The sequence below is a fragment of the Triturus cristatus genome, chromosome 3_1 (genome assembly GCF_964204655.1).
Source record: "Triturus cristatus chromosome 3_1, aTriCri1.1, whole genome shotgun sequence".
Taxonomy (NCBI): domain Eukaryota; kingdom Metazoa; phylum Chordata; class Amphibia; order Caudata; family Salamandridae; genus Triturus; species Triturus cristatus.
This window is the reverse complement of record NC_140583.1, coordinates 11,754,397-11,776,560: the sequence shown is the minus strand read 5'-3', so window position 1 is coordinate 11,776,560 and position 22,164 is coordinate 11,754,397. Positions and strand designations below refer to the sequence as shown.

Sequence of the window (22,164 nt, the reverse complement as noted above, 5' to 3'; positions counted from 1 at the left end):
GCTAAGAGTTCCAGGTGGTTGATGTGGAGCAGTTTCTGTTGACTGGTCCATCTGCCCTGAGTGGTATGGTGAAGGAGGTGGGCTCCCCACCCTGTGAGAGATGCGTCGGTAGTTAGCACAACTTGTGGAAGAGGCTCTAAGAACGGTCGTCCTTTGGACAGGTTGATGGTGTTCCACCATTTCAGTGAGCGAAGTGAGCGACTGTCCACCAACACCAGATCGGTAAGTTATCCGTGAGCTTGGTTCCACTGTTGGGCTAGACATTCCTGTAAGGGACGCATCTGAAGTCGTGCGTGTGGGACTATGGAGATGCAGGACGCCATCATGCCTAGGAGCTGCATGAACACTCTTGCTGTGTTGTTACTCCGAATGGGAGAACTGTGAATTGATAGTGTTGCCCATGTACCACAAATCGTAGATATTTTCTGTGAGCGGGATGCATAGGGATGTGAAAGTACGCGTCCTTGAGGTCCAATGTGGCAAGGAAGTCTCCCTGTTGTAACAGTGGGAGGACTTGTTGGAGGGTGGTCATATGAAAATGATCTGAATGTATATACTGGTTTAGCAGTCTGAGATCCAGTATGGGCCGTAATGTTTTGTCCTTTTTGGGAATGAGGAAGTATAGAGAATACACCCCTGTTCCCTGATGTTGAAGAGGGACTGGTTCTATCGCATGTTTTTGTAACAGGGATTGAACTTCTTGTTTGAGGAGAGAGAGATGATGTGAGGACATTGGACGTTGTTTGGGTGGTATGTTTGGGGGGGGATTGTATGAGTTCTAGGCAGTAGCCAGACTGGATAATTTGTCTTACCCATCTGTCTGTGGTGATGGAAGTCCAGACAGGTAGGAATTGTTGGAGTCGCCCCCGACCGGAGTGGAATGGTCTGGGGGGAGTGGTGGCAAGTCACTGTTTGGTGGCTGGGGAGGTGCGGGTGTTGTTGTTGCCCCGCCCTCGACCTTTGTTATTGTTTCCCCTATAACCTCCCCGGAAATAACCTCTGTTAGGGGATGTTTGTCCAGAATTTTTAAAGGTGGACGTGGTCTCAGTTGCTGTGTTTTTGGAGCCTCCTCTATAAAAGGAGCGACGAAAGGAACCCCGGTTTTGAGGAGACTGCAGTGCTCCCATGGACTTGGCAGTTTCATTATCTTTTTTCATTTTTTCTAATGCAGTGTCCACTGCAGGGCCAAATAACTGCTCTTGGTTGAAAGGTTGAGCTAGAATTGCGGTTTGAACCTCTGGTTTAAAACGAAAAGTTTCTTACCTGTCGGTGTAGTTTTGCAGCTTGAAGATCTTTCTGGATTCACTATGCTGTGCATTATTCCGCCGCGATCTTGTGGTTGGGTCCGGATTCGTAGTCTTTTCTTTGTTTTTTTTTTTTTTTTGTAGCCCAGGTGGGCGTCGACGTCCACCATTTGGTGCACCTCCCGTGACGTCGTCGTGCTTCCTGCGGAAGTCCCACCTTTGGGGCGCCATCTTCGGGTTCTTTTTTCCCTGTTTTTTTTTTTTTTTTTTTTTAACCCTAGGCGATTGATTAATCCTTTTGTCCATATTTCTGTACGTTTCCACTTCTCTGATCCTATCCATTTCACCCCCTCTTCCTCCAGCCTCATCTTCCTGGCGGAGGTGGGTGGGTTCGCTAGTGAATCCAGAAAGATCTTCAAGCTGCAAAACTACACCGACAGGTAAGAAACTTTTCGTTTTGCAGCGTGAATCTTTCTGGATTCACTATGCTGTGCATAGACTTTGTAGCGGTTTTCCTATTTTGTGGTGGCTGGGTGGAAGATGATCGCTGGTCGTTGAAAATGTGTTGCAGCACCTTCTGTCCGACCTGTGCTTCCTTATTCATTTGAATGTCCACGCAGTAGTGCTTTGTGAACGTGTGCACAGATGCCCAAGTTGCTGCGAGACAAATGTCTTGGATGGGCGTGTTTGCCAGGAAGGCAACTGTGGCCCCCTTCTTCCTTGTGGAGTGAGCTTGGGGCCCCTCCGTTAGCTCCTGTCCAGCCTGTTTGTGACAGAATTGAATAGTGAGGGCAATCCACCTAGCGATGGTGCCCTTGGTCACTGGTCTACCCATGAAGCTAGTAGCAAAGGACACAAACAGCTGCTTCGACTTCCTGAGTTCCTTGGTTCTTTCAATGTAGTGCATCACCGCTCTTCTGGCATCGAGGGTGTGCAGGGCCTTTTCTGCGTTTGTAGTCGGGTTTTGGAAGAAACTCGGTATCTGGATACTCTGATTCATGTGGAACGCCGACACTACCTTGGGCATGAAGTGTGGGTCCGTCCTCAGGACTACCCTGTCTTTGTGAATTTGAATGTAGGGCTCCTGTAGCGTTAGTGCTTGAAGCTCGCTCACCCTGCGTAGTGAGGTTATGGCCACTAGAAAGGCAGTTTTCATCGTCAACATTTGTAGAGTGGCCTTGTGAATGGGTTCAAACGGCGCCTTCATGAGCTCCGTCAGAACCACGTTTAAATTCCATGCCGGCGGCGGCAACCTTTTCGGGGGTGCCATTCTTTTGGCTCCCTCCATGAATCTCTTCACCACCTGCGAGCTGAAGAAACTTCCACCCTTCTCACCTCTGGTGTAGGCAACGATCGCTGCTAGGTGTACCCTTAGGGAGCTCGAGCAGAGGTTACTCTTTAGAAGGTGTGTGAGGTACCTCAGCACAGTTGAGTCTCTTGTCATTCTGTTTTGCAGGCCCTTTTTCCTGCACCACACCGTGAATCTCTTCCACTTTGCGCTGTAGCACTGTCTTGTAGTAGGTTTCCTTGCCTCCCGTAGCACTCGCATAGTGCTCTGAGGTAACCTTAGGTGTGCGAACTCTAGGTCTTCAGGAGCCATGCTGCTAGGTTGAGTGTCTCTGGCTCTGGGTGCAGGACCTCCCCGTTTTGCATTGAGAGCAGGTCTTTTCTCCTCTCGAACCTGTACGGATTGCCTAGCGCCATTTCTTGAATCTGTGAGAACCATGTCTGCCTCGCCCACTGTGGAGCCACCAGGATCAGAGTCATGTTGCTGGTTCTGCACTTGTCGAGCACTCTGTGCAACAGGGGTATCGGTGGAAAGGCGTAGGCAAATGTCCTCCACCAGCTTATCCATAGGGCATTTCCCTTGGATTGCTGATCTGGTTGCCTGGACGCGAAGCTTTGGCATTTTGCATTGTGGCGTGTTGCAAATAGGTCTATTGTGGGAGTCCCCCATCTCTGGAAGATTTTCTCCGTTTCCTGGCCATTGAGCTCCCACTCGTGCGATGCTGAGGTCTGTCTGCTCAGCCAGTCTGCCTCCACATTGTCCTTCCCTGGTAGGTGAATTGCCAGTAGATCTATCTTGAGAGGTATGGCCCATCTCCAAATCTCCTGAGCTAGGGATGAGAGGGGAAACGACTGTGTCCCCCCTTGTTTGTTGATGTAGAACATCGCCGTGGTGTTGTCGGTCTGTACCAACACCCTCTGGCCGAACAGGTGTCTCTGGAATGCCTTCAGGGCTAACAGTATCGTTTTCAACTCGAGGTAGTTGATGTGGCGGACCGCGTCTGCTGGAGCCCATAGACCCCTCACTCTGAGGTTGTCCATGTGCGCTCCCCATCCCTTCTGCGATGCGTCCGTGGTAATGGTCATTGTTGGGCTTGGTGGTGTCAGGCTTCTCCCCGCTGTTATGTTGTCTCTGTTCCACCAAGTTATCTCCTCCTGCACTGCGTGCGTAACAACCACTAGATCCTCCCAACTTCCGTTTGCTTGTGACCATTGCTGTTGCAGCCATTCCTGGAATGGTCTCATGTGCAGGCGTACATTCGGCACCAGCTGGATACAGGACGCCATCATCCCCATCATCTTGCTCACCGCCCTCACTGTCAGAACTCGCCCCTTCTGGTAGAGCTGCGTCTCCTTCAGTAGAGCATCTGTCCTCCTGTCGCTGGGCACTACTGTACTGTTGAGGGAGTTGATCTTTGCCCCCAGGAAAATCTTTACCTGTTCCGGTTCCAGCGATGATTTTCCCCAGTGGATGGAAAATCCCAGATTTGTGAGGGTGTCTGTTACGCGTTTTGCGTGCCTCTCGCACTTCTCGCGTGAGTTTGCCTTGACCAGCCAGTCGTCCAAGTAGGGGTATACGTGTATTCCCTGCCTTCGTAGGTGTGCCGCTACCGCCGACAGGCATTTTGTAAAGACCCTTGGCGCTGATTTTAGTCCGAAGGCCAGGGTTGTGAACTGGTAGTGTTCCTGTTCGATGTTGAATCTTAGAAGGCCCTTGTGCCTTCTGTTTATTGGGATGTGAAGGTAGGCATCCTTGAGGTCCACGGTGACCATGAAGTCCCCTTCTCTTATCTGTGGCAGTACCTCCTGCAGTGAAGTCATTTTGAACCTTTGCGTTCTGATGAACTTGTTTAGGTAACGGAGGTCCAGTATGGGTCTGAGGTCTCCGTCTACCTTCGGAACCACGAAGTAGTTTGAGTAGACCCCTCTGTTGCGTTCCCTGAACGGCACTGTCTCTATGGCTCCCTTTTGTAGGAGTTTCCGTGTTTCTTCTCTGAGTATTGCCAGTTCTTGGGCCGATCTCTGTCTTCCCTTCGGCTTCCTGTTTGGAGGTCTTTTCTCCAAGTCTACGCAGTATCCGTACTGCACAATGTTCCGTATCCACTTGTCTGTGGTTATACGCCGCTACTCCTGAAGGTAGAACCTCAGCCTTCCGCCTACTGGTGACGTATGCTCGTAGGCTCTTGAATCTCCTCTTCCCCCTGATGACACTTTTTTGCGCCTCACCCTTGGGGACCTTACGAGGGTAGGCGTCTTCTTGCGTGCTGAGTCACTTCGAGGAGGGCTGATCGCCCCCTCTCCTCCTTTGGCCACGTCCGTTCCCTCTCCCGCGAAAGGACTGGCCCCGAGGTTGATATTGCCAGCTTTGCTTCTGCTGACTTTGTCCGTGACCTTCGCCCTGCTGACCTTGTTGGAACGCCTGGTGCGACGTCCCCTGTTGGCTTCCACCCCTACCGTAGGGTCTCCTCGAGGGATTTCCTCGTCTCATTCCCCTCAGCTGTAGGGCCCCCATGGACCTCGCTGTCTCGTTTTCCTTCTTGAGCTGGGTGAGCTTTTCGTCCACCGTTGCTCCGAACAGTGTCTCTCCGTTGAAGGGGGTGCCAAGGATGTTGTTCTGCACTTCCGGTTTGAATCCCGAGATTCTTAGCCATGCATGCCTCCTCTCTGTGACCCCTATGGCCATGAGTCTTGCTGAAGTCTCTGCCCCATCCAACGCCGTCTTTATACAGGAGTTGGCGATGTTCTTGCCTTCATCCACCAGGTGAGAGGCTCTCTGGCGGTATTCTTCGGGGAGGTGCTTTACTAGCTCCCCCATCTCCTCCCAGTGTTGGTATTGGTGTCTATTGAGGAGTGCATTCGAATTCGCCATGCGCCAGTGCATTGCGGCGTTCCTCTCGACCTTTCTGCCTGTGAGGTCGATCCTCCTGCTCTCCTTATCCGGAGGTGGCCCCGAAGTTGCTGGGACGTTGGCCCTTCTCCTGGCCGTGGAGGCTATGATGGAGTCTGCGGTGACGCTACCCTTGATGTAAGGTGGGTCCAGGGAGGAGTGCTTATATTTCTTCTCTGTCCTGGGCGTGATCGACCGGCAGGTGGCAGGCTCCTTGAAGGCTTCTCTCCCCTGGTTCATCACGCTTTGTAGCATGGGGAGGAACTGACTCCTAGTCTGGATGGGGAGCAGTGTTTCGACGAGAAAATCGGCTTTCGGCCTCTCCTCGTCGAGTTTGACGCCGAAGGCCATTGCTGCGCTCTTCACCACCATATTGTATACCCCGATGTCGTCGGGTGGCGAAGGCCTCGAGGGGTACGTGTCCACGGCCTCCTCCGGGTTTTCGGTGTCGAGATCGTGCCATTCGACGTCGTTGCTGGTAGATGCCGCCGATTCGTAGAACGACTGTTGGTCTTCTTCCTCGGCTTCTTCCTCATAATAGGGCTCCTCTTCTTCCTCGAGATCCCTGGTCAGCCCTTCGGCGTCGAACTCGCCTTCGACCTCGACGACGTCCGCCGATGAAACCGTTGGAATCTTGAATTCCTTCATCCTGGCGTCGAACTCCTTCTTCCTTTGAAGGATGTTCTCCATTTCGGCCTCGAGCCGCCTCTTCTTTTTCTCCATTTCGGAGATGCTTTCGGCGTCGACCGCGGGTCTCTTCGATGAAACTTGCGTCGACGTCGAACGTTCTTTCTGCGTCGATCGGCCAGTTTCCTGGGACGATTTCGACGACCCTTACCTTTCGGCGTCTTTCTGCCCCAGGGAGTCCTTTTGTAAGGATCCGCTTGGCCTTTTGTCCGAAGTTCCCCCTTTGGACGTCGAAGTTTTCGGCGCCGGGGCTCCCTTCGTGGACCTTGACTCAGTTTTTCTCGAGTCACCCTCGTGTTTACGAGGTGTCTTTTGATTTGCGCTCGACGATTCTTACCTCGTCTTCTTTTTTCTTGTCGGTCTCTACGACCGTGAAGTTTTCGGCTGTCTCGGCGACGTTGTCCTCGTCGTCCGTGTCGAGGCCCAGCTCGTAGAGTGTCGGGGGTTTCCCTTTGCCATCCATGTTGGCGTTGGCTCTTCTCTGCCTCTCTCTCACTCTGAGTGTCTTCGGCGCGAAGGCTGAGCAGGCGTTGCAGTCGATACTCCGGTGATCCACCGGTAGGCAGAGGTTGCAAACCGGATGCTGGTCTTTCTGCGCGAACTTGTGGTGGCAGTTTGGGCAGAACTTGAATGGCGTCTTGTCCATTTCGCTCAGGGTCTCTGAGCGTGCATTCTCCAAGGCTGTCGAAGAAAAAAGGTTCGCTGGTCCTCTTTCTTCGCGCTCCTGATGAAATCTGTTCTATTCCTGATGTCTTCTCTTGATTCTATCGATGAAACTCGCTTTTCTTCCTTCTTCCTCCGAGTGAATTCCTGGAGCTTCCCGATGACGATCCAGACCCAACGGCGGAAAAAAGAATCTGAAGATGGCGCCCCAAAGGTGGGACTTCCGCAGGAAGCACGACGACGTCACGGGAGGTGCACCAAATGGTGGACGTCGACGCCCACCTGGGCTACAAAAAAAAAAAAAAAAACAAAGAAAAGACTACGAATCCGGACCCAACCACAAGATCGCGGCGGAATAATGCACAGCATAGTGAATCCAGAAAGATTCACGCTGCAAAACCGGAAATACGGAGCCAGGCATGTCGTCTGAGTAAGACGCTAGTATTGACCGCCCGAGAAGCAGTGTCTGCCGCATCTAAGGCGCATTTATTAGAGGCATTAGATATTAACTTGCCTTCTTGAATGAGGTCAGCGGCCTGGGATTTAAAGGGATCAGGCAGGTGTTGCATAAGGTCCTCAAGTTGGTCATAATGCGCCCTGTCATACCGGGCTAACAGGGCCTGGGTATTGGCAATACGCCAGTGGTTCGCCGCCTGTGCGGCGACTCGTTTGCCTGAGGCCTCTAAAAGCTTAGACTCCTTGTCTGGGGGGGGCGTTTCTCCAGTTGTCTGTGAGTTAACGCGCTTCCTGGCATTTGATACGACCAAGGAGTCTAAAGGGAGCTGGGCTTTAATGTATGCAGGGTCCTGCGGGGCTGGTCGGTACTTTTTTTTCGATGCGGGGGTTGAGAACCCTAGCTCGAACAGGGTCTTTAAAGACTTCAGTGGCATGCTTTATAACCCCTTTAATCATGAGCAGTATGTGAACAGTTTTTTGTGACTGCTCAAAAGTATCGAGGAGAAAGTCCTCTTCAAGGGCGTCCGTGTGCATTGTGACGCCATGGAATGTTGCTGCCCTATTTATTAGTTGGCCAAACCCCAAGTGGTCATCAGGAGGGGAGGGCTTGGAGGGGAGGGCTTGGAGGGGTAGGTAGTGGGGTCAGGCATGTCAGGCATTGGATAAGACCAGTCATCTACGGGTGCTGTGTCTGGGAACGTAAAAGGGTCGTGTGGATCAACAGGATCATTAAATAAATCAGGGTCCGCCCCTCCCCATAAGTCATCATTATCATCCTGTGGAGGAGGTGAATGATAGGGAGATGGTAAAGGTAAAGGAGAAGGAGGAGGAGGAGGAGGGAGGGGGGACGGGTTAGGAGGTAATAAAGGAGAGGAAGGACGAAGTGGTGAAGTAGCACAGTCCTTCTTCCGTATGGGAGCTGGAGGTGGTGTGATGTCCAGCTTCCGTTTCTTGTATGGGACGGCAGTCACATGTCCGGTTTCGGGATGGATGTAGATCCGCTTTTGAGTAGGATCTGGGCGAAAAAGTTCATCCGGCTCCGAAGGTGGTGGCGGTGATGACCGTTTTGGGTCTTTATGAACTTTTTTCGGCGCCGATGGAAACTTCGGCGCCGATGGAAACTTCGGCGCCGATGGAAACTTCGGCGCCGATGGAAACTTCGGCGCCGATGGAAACTTCGGCGCCGATGGAAACTTCGGCGCCGATGGAAACTTCGGCGCCGATGGAAACTTCGGCGCCGATGGAAACTTCGGCGCCGATGGAAACTTCGGCGCCGATGGAAACTTCGGCGCCGATGGAAACTTCGGCGCCGATGGAAACTTCGGCGCCGATGGAAACTTCGGCGCCGATGGAAACTTCGGCGCCGATGGAAACTTCGGCGCCGATGGAAACTTCGGCGCCGATGGAAACTTCGGCGCCGATGGAAACTTCGGCGCCGATGGAAACTTCGGCGCCGATGGAAACTTCGGCGCCGATGGAAACTTCGGTGCCGAGGAACGTTTCGGTGCCGAGGAACGTTTCGGTGCCGAAGGAGATTTCGGTCTTGAAGCCTGTTTCGGTGCCGACAGTGGTTTTTTGGTGCCGAAGGTGTTATAGGTACAATCACATGAGGTTTGCTCGAGCCCGAGCCACCTACAGGCTTAGATGTCTTCGGAGCCGGGCCCGAGGGCGGGGCTTCTGAAGAGGATTTCCGGCCGCGACTGGGCCCAGCTGGCGGAGTCTTGACCAATGTCTTTTTGGATGGGGCAGGGGCAGGGGGAGGGGGGGTGGTACTCACACGCTGCCCTGGAGTGATGAGGTCATCGGAATCGTCGGCCTCGGACACGATCGAGATCTTCGGTGTCATCTTCAGGAACATCCTGAGCAAAGATGTCCTCCGGTTCTGGAGCTGGTTTGGCCATAATATGGCGTCGAGCTCTTCGGTCCCGGAGGGTCTTCTTGGAACGGAAAGCGGCACAAGCTGGACAGGTCGATTCGTTGTGTTCCGGCGACAGGCAGAGGTTACAAACCTCGTGATGGTCACTGTGGGGGACTTCGCTCCACACTGGGGGCATTTTTTGAAGGGTGTCCTGTCCATCAGCCGCTTCCGGAACCGGTCCGAGATGATGTCGATGGAATGAAGATTGAAGAGTTAAATCGATTGCTGGAAGTTTTCTGCTGGAGCGGAAAAAAGTTCATCCGAACCCAATGGCGGAAAAAACCAATCTGATGATGGAGTGGATGCCCATGCGCACTGTTGTCCAGGGGAGGAGTCACCAACCTCGTGACCAAAGGCTTCTTCCGAAGACAACAACAACCTGCAATCATCCGAGCCCAACACCAGATGGTGATCTTATCCTCAGTGTGTGATCTGCAGCTCATATGCCTCGAACAGACTTCTTCGAAGAAAAACAACTTGCAAACATCCGGACCCAACACTAGATGGCAGGAGTATGCTAAGCATGGTATCTACAGCTCACATGCCTCGAACAGCAATCAACAAACAACTCTCCAACCATCTTGAACACCACCACCTACTAGACATCTCGCAGTCTGGATTACAACACAGCTACAGCATGGAAACGGCTCTTCACAGCAAGTGATGACATTTAGACCACGAAGAGAAAAGGGGAAACAGCAGCACTCGTACTTCTTAACTTCTGCAAGCCTTAGATACAGTCTCCAACAGCACCCCAATTACAAGACTCCACAGCTGCTGATTAAATGAGCCCATACCCTCATCACACGACTCCACAACTGCAGACTACATGGGCCTGGCCGGAATTGGCTCAGACAGGACTCAGCGAGTCAGGCTCCCGCCCCACACTTCTGAACCCAAGAACCTCATCGGCAGAATTCCTTAAGGTTCATCGCTGACCGGGCTCGAAAAATCCACTGGCCCGCTTGCATTTGCAAGCCAGATTTAGATTAGGGCGAGCTATTTTTAGGTCCTGCTCACCCCTTCTAGGGAGTAGGAAAATAAACTGACTTCTGACCTCTGTCTCTGAAAGCAGAGGAAATGTGTGGAGAGCAAGATTTAAAGGCATCTTTTTTGCTCATAAAGTAAATTGGCAATTAAATTCATTTAAATCTTGTTAACTTGTCACAGTTGTTGGCTTTTACAGAGAGGTCAAGTGCATTTCAGTTAGGTCGAGTAGATTTTGTGGGTTACAAGACCTGCAGGTCTAGTAAAAATTACATGATTTTTCGAGCCCTGGCTGAGCCCTACCCTCTTAAACGTCTACATGGTGTCACCTGCCCATGTCATTAGATACCATGGAATCAACATTTTATCCTATGCAGACAACAACCAGCTCATCCTTTCCCTCAGACAACAATCACAGGACCAGGGTCAACTTCAACATCTGCATGTCAAATGTAGCAAATTGGATGAAATATAACTGCCTAAAACTCAACTCGGAAAAAACAAAAGTCCTGATCTTCGGGAACAAGAGCTCTCTATATGACTCGCCATGTGCCCAACTTCCACTGACCATGCCAAAAACCTTGGTATCATTTTGGACGACAGATTCACGATGGACGTAAAAGTGAACGCGGTCACCCTTTCCTGCTTTTTATCCTACGTATGCTCTACAAAATCTGCCAATGGCTCACCACTGACAACAGGCGCATGGTCACCCAGGCCCTCATCACCAGTATGCTGGACTACAGCAACACACTCCAAGTCTGCATTATGAATCAGCTCATACAAAGACTCCAGAACACCACCAGACTCCTCCTCAGTACCCCGCAGCGCAAACATCATGCCCCACCTCAGAGCTACACTGTACCAATCCAGAAGCAATGCCAATTCGAACTGCTCCCTCACGCATACAAAGCCCTCCAAAAATGTCTGACCTGCCTACCTCACCCACTGCCTCAACTTCCACCAACCCACCAGTCAATTGTGCTCAGCCACATTCTACCTCGTGCAAATGCCCTGCATTCGCAAGACGCTCTTCTCAAACAGCCGCCAAATCCTTGAATGACCTTCCACACCACATTCGGAGCTCCTCATCCCTACTAGAGTTGCGCAAGAAACTGAAAAACTGGTATTCAACTAAAAGCCCCATTGGCCTAATCATCTACTCCACCGCCAGGATAAGCGAAGGGTGAGAAGCATGCTATACAAACCCTCATAACGTTCAGTGGGCACGGAGGAGGGCCAGATTTCACTGATCTTCCTTAGCCATTTTTAAGCATTACGGGATCGAGAGATGGGTATGGTTTTACTCCAATTACTTATTCCCTTTTCCCCATACCTCCTAAAATCAGCTCTAGGTATAAAAAGGTAGGTTGTCTTTGTATTCTGGACAGCTTCTCTCCTTCAGTCTGACACTGAGCAAACAGTATGGTTAAATTCAACTCCCAATCGTTCTGGAAATCTCCTCCCCATTCTCCCAAAGTCAATGTGATGGGCGACACACATGCTTCACAAAATCAGTTTTAATTATTTGTGTAAAACAATTAATCCAGATTCTACAAAATCACAGCCGTCTGAGTGAAATAATTTAGACAATAAATATAAAACCGCTATAAAAATAGAAATGGCAATGTACAAGAATACGCCACATTTCTTCCCTCCAGTCATTGTTTTAGAGGGATATTGGTGCATTCATAAAAAGTCCCATTGTGACCCCGGAAGCTCCAAATACTTTTCACATTTTACGAATTTGACAAACTTCTGAGTGTGCAGAATTCAAGTTTAAACAGTATCTTTAACACACATTCATATAACATACACACATATGTATGTATATGCAATAATATATAAATAAAACAATGAAAACACTACATTCTATCATTCCAAATGCCAGTATTGAGGGAAAAGGGGTGGGCTCTGACAAGTTACGCCAGACTCTCAGGTGAAATCTCTACAATATATTAGGAGCCCTTCTAGAAACACTATCTCACAAGGGAAAGAGGCAGCAAGGGGCAGACCCTTACATAGTTGTTGCTCCTAATGTTTCAACCTTCATTCATAAATACTCGGTGCATGCCTCTTCGCATCATGAAAGCAACCTCAGCTACTTCAGGGAAGCAATAACACTTCTACTAACACTGTTAATCTTTTACTGCGCAAGTTTCTTGCCTTCATGGCCTAGTACATTAAACCTAAGATAGACCCAAAGATTCTCCTACATAAGGATGGTGGGCTGCAGGACAAATGCATGCCGATAAAAAGGTCTGCTTTTAGTTCACAGTGCATGGTGGTAGTGTGCACCAATTACCAACGGTGCAGGGAGTAGCTCACACTGTGCATGGTACAAATGTCACCTTGGTATAGGTTAGAGGCAGCATGGAGCCAATGTTCCAGGTATTGGGCTGTTAATAAAACTGACATACTGCCAAACGTGTGTGTCTTTGGGACATCTAGGGTAAGTTGTGCTTTTCTTGCCTCTAGAATAGTTCTGACATTTTGTAGAGTCAGTGTGTACCAGGTACTTCTAGATGAAGAAGCAGCATGTGGTCAGTGTGCCTGAGAGATGCATGGTACTGAAGAATGGATAGTGTGGACATCTGTGGAATGGCTCAAACTGTATTCACTATAAACCTGCTCATAGGACAGCTAGGACACTGCATGCTCCAAGTATGTCCTTCGGCTAGGAAGAAGGTCTCCGTTAAATATGGCTGCTGGACTGCCCACACACATTGGTGTTTGATTAGGAGGTCTCTGGTCAGCATCTGTGCCATGAAGTGCAGTAGCTGAGATATCAGATCTCAGTTCTGCTCCTAAAAGGTCCCGTCTCCCCCACAACTGGCACACTCAATACGAGGGTAACAAACACAGCAAACTCCAAATAGGGAAAAATAAGTATCACCGATATGGCACCAAATGATTAAAAATAAAACACATAAAACGAAAGTACAAGTCTGTTCTTCATAGGAAGCAAAATTCACAACAAGAATCTGTCCCCGAAGTCCACTGGAGGGGAGAAAAGTCTTTTACGTACAGATCGGGTTCAAAGGCAGGAAAGGTAAGAATCTGGTGTGCTTGGTGACGAGCTTGAAACGGATTGATGCATGTGCTCCTGCCACGCACCCTCCTGGGGGTGAGGGTTCTCCTCCCACTTACCAGAACATGGAGGGAAGTGGCTCAGTATGGCTTGCTGTCATTTTTGGAGCGTTTCAGCTGCACCTTCAGTCGCTTCATCCCAATCTGAAAGCCATTCATGGACTGGATTGCTGCTTGAGCAGAGACTGGATTGTCATAGCTTACGAAACCTAAAATGGAAATGGAAAGCTCTAAAAACAGACCACAGAAGAGACACTACAAGAGTGAAAGTCAAACACATACCATTTTGTAACTCCCACTAGTCCGTGAAGTGCTTGACAACACTGCCTTTGTTGACTAAGGAATTTATCTAAACCATCTATGCCTGCTCAACCCCCCAAACCCATGTAACCTCTGCCCGCCTACGATTCTTTAGTGCAACCCTAAATTAAGTACAGTAACAGCTAGTCACAAGAACAACCTGACTCACCAGAGAGTAGACGAAATGGTAAGCTGGTTTCCAAAACGAGTAAGAAATCACAAAAGTTAACTACCCCAGTCCCTCCCATCAATACCACCTCTCCACCCCCACACAACCAAACCCCAACTTCGACATTGGCATAATTATGTTTCTTTTTCTAAAACACTGGTCACTTTCTGAAGTGATCAAGGTTCTTCCCACAACCATGCAAAATATTTGTTCCCAATACAATATTACAGCAGGAAAACTCCCAGAACTGGAATCACTCTGGTGAGCAGTGAAAACACAACCCTTTGTAAAAGGAAAAATAAAGAAATGAAGGAAGTGGGATAGAAAGAGTAACACTTCACTCTATAGGAAGCTTGTGAGAAAGTGGCTCTGTATATACTGTTCCCTAATAGGTACAGGGTGTACAGAGTCCACAGTCCCCCAGGGGCTGATAGAGGTCAAAGTTAGGTATGACCTTACTCTCAAAAGTGGTAGCTTGGTCGAGCAGTAAGGCAGTACCAGAGGACAGTGTAAAGCATTTATTGTACACACTCAGTCAGCAAATGGTTTCACACACTCAATAACTGAACTCTAGGCCAATGATTTGTATATATAAAATATATGCTTGTTTTATTTTTAGAACCACAAAGGGGGTAAAAATATACTTTCTCAGAATGAGAGGTTGAATATAAATACTTTTGTTTCAAGCAATAAATTTGTGTAAACAGTCACAGTTGGTTGCAATAAACAATCCTATTTCCTAAACATAACAATGCATTGAGCTCAATGGTAAATTCAGGTTATTTGTAATAAATTACTTTTCAGATTACTTTTGGAATTCCAGGTCTGGATCCTAGAACCAGCCTGGGGTCAGTATTCAGAATCAAGTGATGAAAGTCGACTTAATAACTGTAATGATTTTTAAATAATATTTAGCTATTTCAAAAGTTAGCACTTAGAAAATATTTCACAGAAAACATTCAATGGATCTCTATGGCAAGAAATTCAAATTGCAGGTAGAGTACTTTATCGTTACTTTAGTAATCCAGGACTGGGTGCCTAGACCCAGGACTGGGGTCCTTATCAAAAGCAGGTAAGTAATTTCGTTTGCAGAAATGGTACGATTTTAAAAGAATATTTCAAATTTGCAAAAGTAGACACTTAGAAGAAATTTCACAGAAAAGCAGACAATGGTTTCCTATGGGAGAAAAGTGAGTTAGAAGTAAGTATAGTTGTGAACACTTTTCAGAGTCAGGGCTGGGCACCAAGATCCAGCACTGGGAGCTCACCTAGGAGCAGGTGAGTAAATTCGTTTTTGTCACTTGGCTGATTTTTGGTGAATTTTTGCAGTTTTTGAAAAGTTCACACTTAGAAGATTTTTGAAGAAAAAGCCAGTCAATGTTACCCTATGAGGAAAATGAAGTTAGCGGTTTAAGGGTAAGTACTCGACTGGTAGTGTTGAAATTCCGGGCATGGACTCAGGGGTCCCCCAGTGTCAGGTAGGTACAGTTGGTTCACCCTCAGCGGTTTCAGGACGGCCGGGTGCAGAGAGAGTTGGGCCCAATGTTATCCTATGAGGGATAGGGGGGCCTTGGTTGGTGGCGGCTGTCTGGCAAGCCACGCGGCTGTGGGAGCTGGGCTCCTGGTCACTTACTCAGGGCAAGTGGGGAAGTAGGTTAGTGTAGAGAGGGCACTGCCAGGGCCACTCGGGCGGCTGGGTGCAGGGTGCTTTTGAGCCTTAGGGCGCTCAATGGAAATCAATGGGAATGTTCCGGTTTGGAAAGAGGCTGCAGGCTCGGGGACGAGGATGTTTCAGGTGCCACCACCACTTCGAGAGGTAAGTTGGGTAGTTGTAGGTTAGGTGGGTACCCCGGGATTGGGCACAGGGGGTCGCCGGGTGCAGGGGTGCCTTTTGACGTCGGGAATCTTACCCTCTGGTTGATCGCGGCTGGGGTGGCACTTGGTTCTGAGGCTGCAGGCTTCTTCCGGGATGTCGAGGGGGGTCCTTGGGTGCCGGACTCTGGGTCACAGTCGCCGTGGGGTCGTCCTCTGGGTCTTTGTCCACTCCGGCACTGGCCAGGCTTGGCTGGTGCAGAGTGTGTTGGGTCCGCGGTCCCGGGCTGGTGCCAGGGATAGCAAGTAGGTTTCTTGAGTAGAGCCTCTACTCGTGGGAGTCCCAGGGGCTTAGAGCTAAAAGGTAGCCAGGTCCTCCGGGGTTGGTGAGGTTGCTGGCCACGTGGGATGCCGCGCTGGTGCAGGTTCGAGAGTCGACAGGCCGGTAGGGCTGGGGCCAAAGCAGTTGGTGTCTTCTTCTCTTTTTAGCAGCTGCAGGGCAGGTCTTTGTTCTTCTTGCTCTTCTTGTCGTTTTTCTATCTGGAATCTCTGGAAGGAAGGTTCAGGGGGCCCCTAAATACTAGATTTAGGGGCGTTACAGGTAGGTGAAGGCCAGGGACCAATGGGTCCTTGTCCTGGGGTGGGTACACCCCCTATCCTGCCTCTCTCCTGTGGGAGGGGGGCAGTAGCCTAATCCTGATAGGGTAGGGCCTCCCATCTTCAAGATGGCGAGAGCCCGGAGATGTGCTTCACCTCGCCTCCCCCACCTGAGGGGTGGGGTGGGCAGGCTGGCACATCCCCTGTCCTTGTATGGGGTTTCCGGCCAAGCTTCCCGCCAGAGTGGGGGGTTGCAGTGGCCTGGGGAAACTCCAACTGGCGGCATGCCTTTGAAGCTTCCCTTTGCTCATCCTGGGGGAGGAGATTTCTCACCTCACCCAGGATGTGCATTGTTGCAGGCCCGGGAGAGCAGGGGCTCTCCCACCCAGGGGTCCAGCAACGTGTCTGCTGTGTGGCAGCCTGGGCAGCCTCAGAGCAGACGTGGATTGCAAGTTAGCTGTAAGGGGGCATCTTCTAAGATGCCCTCTGGGGTGCTTAGTACATTAAATCCTACACTGGCATCAGTGTGGGTTCAATGTGCTGAGAAGTTTGATACCAAACTTCCCAGGCTTCAGTGTTGCCAATATGATGCTGTGGAGCTCGTGTTTGACAAGCTCTCAGCACCATGTATTCTTAAATGACAGCACTGCACTTACAGTGCCCAGGAATGGACCCGGGTACTGTAGGGGCACAGGGCTCCTGCTCCTGTGCCCACACCATAGGCGTAATGCACCCAGCTAGAGAGGTGGCTGACATATGCTTTGGCAGTGTAGGTGATGGGCATGGTACACAGTGATGTGTGCCATGTCGACTCTTTGTTTTGTCCTGCACCCAGACACTCAGCCTGCAAGGGCAGTGTGTGTGTGTAAGGGTACAGGGCCTCTGAGGGTGGCACAATGAGTGCTGCAGCCCTTAGAGGCCTTCCCTGGTCACAAGGCCCTGGGTACCTAGGGTACCATTTACTAGGGGCTGACATGTGGCTAGGGTTTGCCAATTTGGAGTTTGTGTGGTTTAAGGAAGGAACATAGGCCCTGGGCACCTGATTGGCAGGAACCCAGGGTACACTCAATCGAAGTACATTCAGCAATTTAGCAAAAAGCGGGGGCATACCATGCAAGAAAGATGGCACTTTCTCACAAAGCTAGCAAGTGCCTTGCACTGTCACCCATCCACTCAACTCATGGTTACAGCTAGATAAATCCCTTTCCCTCCTTAGTCACTGTGAGAAAGTGCCATCCTTCTTGCATGATATGCCCCCACTTTTTTGCTGAATTGCTGAATGTACTTTGACTAAGTGTGCCCTGGACTCCTGCCAATCAGGTGCCCTGGACTCCTGCCAATCAGGTGCCCAGGGCCTATGTTCCTGCCCTAAAACACAAAATCCTAATTGGCAAACCCTGGACACATGTCAGCTCCTGGTAAATGGTACCCTAGGTACCCAGGGCCTTGTGACCAGGGAAGGCCTCTAAGGGCTGCAGCACTTACTGTGCCAACCTTAGAGGACCTGTACCCTAACACAAAAACACTGCCCTTGCAGGCTGAGTGTCTGGGTACAAGACAAAACAGTCGACATGGCACACATCACTGTGTGCCATGCCCACAAACTACACTGCCCTGGCATACATCAGCCACCCCTCTAGCTAGGTGACATATGCCAGTGGTGTGGGCACAGGAGCATGAGCCCTGTGCCCCTACAGTACCCAGGTCCTTTCCTGGGCACTGTAGGTGCAATGCTTTCATTTAAGAGTATATGCTGCTGGGAGCTCGTCAAACACGAACTCCACAGCACCATGATGGCAACACTGAAGACTGAAGTTTGGTATTGAATATGCTACTTACCAGTATGCATCTGTTATTGGCATGTAGGGCTGCTGACATTCATATCTGTGCATAGATCGCCGCCTAGTGTTGGGTCCGGATGTTTGCACGTTGTTGTCCTGGAAGAGTCTTCGAAGTATCACGAGATAGGTGACTCCTCCCCTGGACCACAGTGCGCATGGGCATCCTCTCCATCCTCAGATTGTTTTTCACCATTGTGGCAGTGATGGAGTAGATACAGTAAGTGATGACCATGCTATACAGTAATTCTGAGTGCTGCAGCCGCTACAGGCGCCGGGGAGGAGGGCGGGCGATATGAATGTCAGCAGCCCTACATGCCAAGAACAGATGCATACTGGTAAGTAGCATATTCAGTTCGAGGCATGTGGGCTGCTGAATTCATATCTGTGCATAGAATACATAGCAGTACCTCCATTAGCGGCGGCTACCCGTGCCAGCTGCAGCAGTCTGAAAAAGAGTTTTGAGAACAGCCTGTCCTACAGCTGCCTGCTGTTTTGAGTGTATATCTACACAGTAGTGTTTGGTAAATGTATGTATAGTGGACCATGTGGCTGCTCTACATATTTCCTGTAAAGGAATGTTTCCTAGGAAAGCCATGGATGCCCCCAACTTTCGTGTTGAGTGGGCTCGTGGGGGAATCGTTAATGTGCGTTTAGCTTTTTGATAGCAAATTTGAATACATTTAACGATCCATCTGGCTATACCTGCTTTGGAAATGGTGTTGCCCTTTTGTTGTGGAGAAAAGGCAACAAAAAGTTGTTTTGTTTTCCTAAAGTCCTTAGTTCTGTCTATATAGTACATGAGGGCTCTCTTTACGTCTAGTGTATGGAGCATTCTCTCTGCGACATTCTGTGGATTTTGAAAGAAAACAGGCAGTTCAATAGTTTGATTCATGTGGAACTGCGATATCACTTTGGGCATGAATTTGGGGTTGGTACGTAGTACAACCCTGTTTGCGTGAACCTGTATGAATGGCTCTTGAATGGTTAGTGCCTGGAGTTCACTAACTCTTCTTAACGAAGTGATTGCCACTAGGAAGGCTACTTTCCAGGTGAGAAATTGAATCTCACATGAATGGAGAGGTTCAAAGGGTGGACCCATTAATCTGGTGAGGACCAAATTGAGGTTCCACACCGGTGCCGGTGGGTGTCTTGGGGGGATTACTCGTTTGAGTCCCTCCAAGAAGGCTTTGATGGCAGGCACTCTGAATAAAGAGAGGTGCTGCCTGTTTTGGAGATAGGCTGCTATCGCGGTTAAATGGATACGTATTGAGTTGTATGCCAGATTGCATCGGTATAGGTGTAGGAGGTAACAGATGATGTTTTGAATGGATGCATCCAGCGGGTTAATGTCATTGTTGTTGCAGTAAATGACAAACCTTTTCCATTTAGCCGCATAGCAAGCTCTGGTAGTGGGTCTCCTGGCCTCCTTGATGATCTCCATACAGTCAGGTGGCAGGTTTAGGTAGCCAAACTCTAAGACTTCAGGAGCCAGAGTGCCAGGTTCAGCTGTTGCGGATCTGGGTGCTGAATTTCGCCATGGTTCTGCGTTAAAAGCGCGGGTTTGATCCGCAGCCTTTGATGCGGCACCACGGAAAGTTCTAGAAAGGTGGTGTACCGTGGTTGGCGCGCCCATGTAGGAGCAACTAGGATGAGTGTCAGTGAGTGTTGTCGCAGTTTGCGTGCCACCAACGGTATTAATGGCGCTGGGGGAAAGCGTACGCAAATCTGCCGGACCAGTTCATCCATATCGCATTGCCTTGTGACTGTGGATGTGGGAACCTGGCGGCAAAGCTTTGGCATTTTGCGTTTGTTTGTGGCGAATAGGTCTATCTCTAGATGACCCCACTGTTGGAAGTACGGTTGGAGAACTGACGGATGTAGCTCCCACTCATGCATCTGGTGGCTGTGTCTGCTGAGCAGATCCGCCATCTGGTTGTCCTTGCCGGGGAGGTGTTCCGCCATGAGGAACATGTTCCTTTGAATGGCCCACTTCCACATGCTCTGAGCCAGATGAGACAACTGTGGAGAGTGTGTTCCTCCCTGCTTCTGTATGTAGTACATGGCAGTCATGTTGTCCGTCCGGATCAACACGACTTTGTTGCACAGGTGTACTTTGAATGCCTTCATGGCCAGGAAGATTGCCATCAGTTCCAGAACGTTGATGTGCATCTTCTTTTGTTGTGTTGTCCATAGTCCCTGCACTGTGTAAGTGAGTACATGAGCTCCCCAACCCTGGAGAGAAGCGTCCGCTGTCAGTATTATTTGTGGAACGGGCTCTCGGAACGGTCGGCCCTTGCAAAGGTTTTGTGGATTCCACCAATGCAGAGAGTTGTATGCCCGACCGCTCACCAACACTAGGTCTTTTAATTGCCCGTGAGCCTGATTCCATTGACGTGCCAAGCACTCCTGAAGCGGGCGCATATGTAGTCTCGCGTGCGGGACTATGAAAATGCAGGAGGCCATCATGCCTATCAACTGCATGAACACTCGCACAGGAAGGGAGTGTTGAGGTTTGAACTTTGAGATCAGCAGTTGCATGCTGTTAATCCTCACTAAATTTGGCTGAGCTGTGGCTGCCAGAGTGTTTATGGTCGCGCCCAGGTACTGTCGTACGTGTGCGGGTTGGAGATGTGATTTTGGGTAATTTAGTGAGAATCCCAGACTGTGAAGAAGGTGAATGGTGAGGGACATGTGGCTGGCACATTGCTGGGCTGACTTTGCCTGAACAAGCCAGTCGTCCAGGTAAGGGAAGACGTGAATGTGCTGTCTCCGTAGATGTGCAGCCACTGTTGCTAGGCACTTGGTAAAGACCCTGGGTGCTGTTACTCCGAAGGGGAGAACTTCGAATTGATAGTGATGTCCCTGAATAGTGAACCTGAGATATTTCCTGTGTGATGGGTGTATGGGTATGTGGAAATACGCATCTTTTAGGTCCAGTGTGGCTAGGAAGTCTCCCTGACTGAGTAGCGGGAGAACCTGCTGTAGGGTGAGCATATGGAAATGCTCTGAGAGAATGTATTGGTTGAGGGGTCTCAGGTCTAGTATAGGTCTGAGCGACCCGTCCTTTTTTGGGATTAAGAAGTACAGAGAGTACACCCCTGTTCCCTGCTGGTTTACGGGCACGACCTCTATTGCACCTTTTTGCAGCATACTTAGCACTTCCTGCTGCAATAATGCCAAGTGCTCTACGGACATAGGACGGTGCTTTGGCGGTATGTTGGGTGGAGTGGACGTTAATTCGAGACAGTAACCGTGCTGGATAATGTCCCTGACCCACCTGTCTGTGGTGATGGTTTTCCACGCTGACAGGAACCGTTGGAGTCTCCCCCCGACAGGTGTTAGGTGGTCGGGGGGAAGGGAGAGGGCGTCACTGTTTGTTTTTGGGGGAGGACCTGGTGTTGCCGTAACCACGTCCTCTGCCATTGGTGCTGGAGCCATGATATCCACCTCTGTTGGTTTTATCATAGGTACTTTGTGTGCCCCCTTTAGTGTACTGCTGCTGTGACCCCTGACCTCTAGCTGCTCCTCTATTCCCGGGGCGACGAAAGGAGCCACTACGAAACTGCTGCGTCTGCAGAGCCCCCATTGATTTCGCAGTTTCAGTGTCTTTTTTAATTTGAGGGTAGTGTCAACTTCAGGGCCAAATAAATAGTCTGGGTTGACCGGTTGATTTAAGATATTGTTCTGAATCTCCGGCTTGAAGCCTGAGATTCTCAACCATGCATGCCTTCTCAACATGACGCTTGTGTTGATTGCCCTCGCCGCTGTGTCGGCTGCATCCAGTGCACACTTGATGGATGCATTGGTAAGGAGTTGTCCCTCTCTGATGAGGAGCTCCGCAGCCTCTTTATATTCGTCTGGCAAATGTTGGAGTAGTGATTCTAGTGTGTCGTAGTGGGACCTATTATAACGGGCCAGGAGTGCCTGTGTGTTGGCAATGCGCCAGATGTTTGCTGCTTGCGCTGCAATCCGTTTGCCTGATGTCTCCAGCACTTCGGACTCCTTGTCTGGGGGAGGAGCATCACCTGTTTGTGAGTGGGCTCTTTTGCGAGCATTAGCAACCACCATGGAGTCCAAAGGTAACTGACCCCTAATGTACATAGGGTCTCCGGGTGCAGGCTTGTATTTTTTTTCAATCCTGGGGTTTAGCACCCGTGCCCTGGTTGTTTCTTTAAAAATGTCTTTTGCAGGTTTGAGAACTCCTTTTAACATGGGCAGAGTTTTGA

General features: G+C 50.0%; 1 protein-coding gene across 7 annotated transcripts in view; it reads right to left on the bottom strand.

The window, feature by feature from the left end:
* Positions 1-22,164, bottom strand: part of CELF1 (CUGBP Elav-like family member 1) — a 548,902-nt gene that overhangs the window by 58,483 nt on the left and 468,255 nt on the right. For 4 of the 7 annotated variants that reach the window (XM_085646533.1, XM_085646539.1, XM_085646537.1 and 1 more), the window contains exon 14: positions 13,280-13,428. In XM_085646533.1, coding sequence (XP_085502659.1) covers positions 13,301-13,428 — 128 coding nt within the window. In that variant the 3' untranslated portion in view covers positions 13,280-13,300. Of the gene's footprint in view, positions 1-11,631; positions 13,429-22,164 lie in introns of those variants that run through there. The other 3 variants (XM_085646534.1, XM_085646538.1, XM_085646536.1) reach the window with 1 other exon arrangement.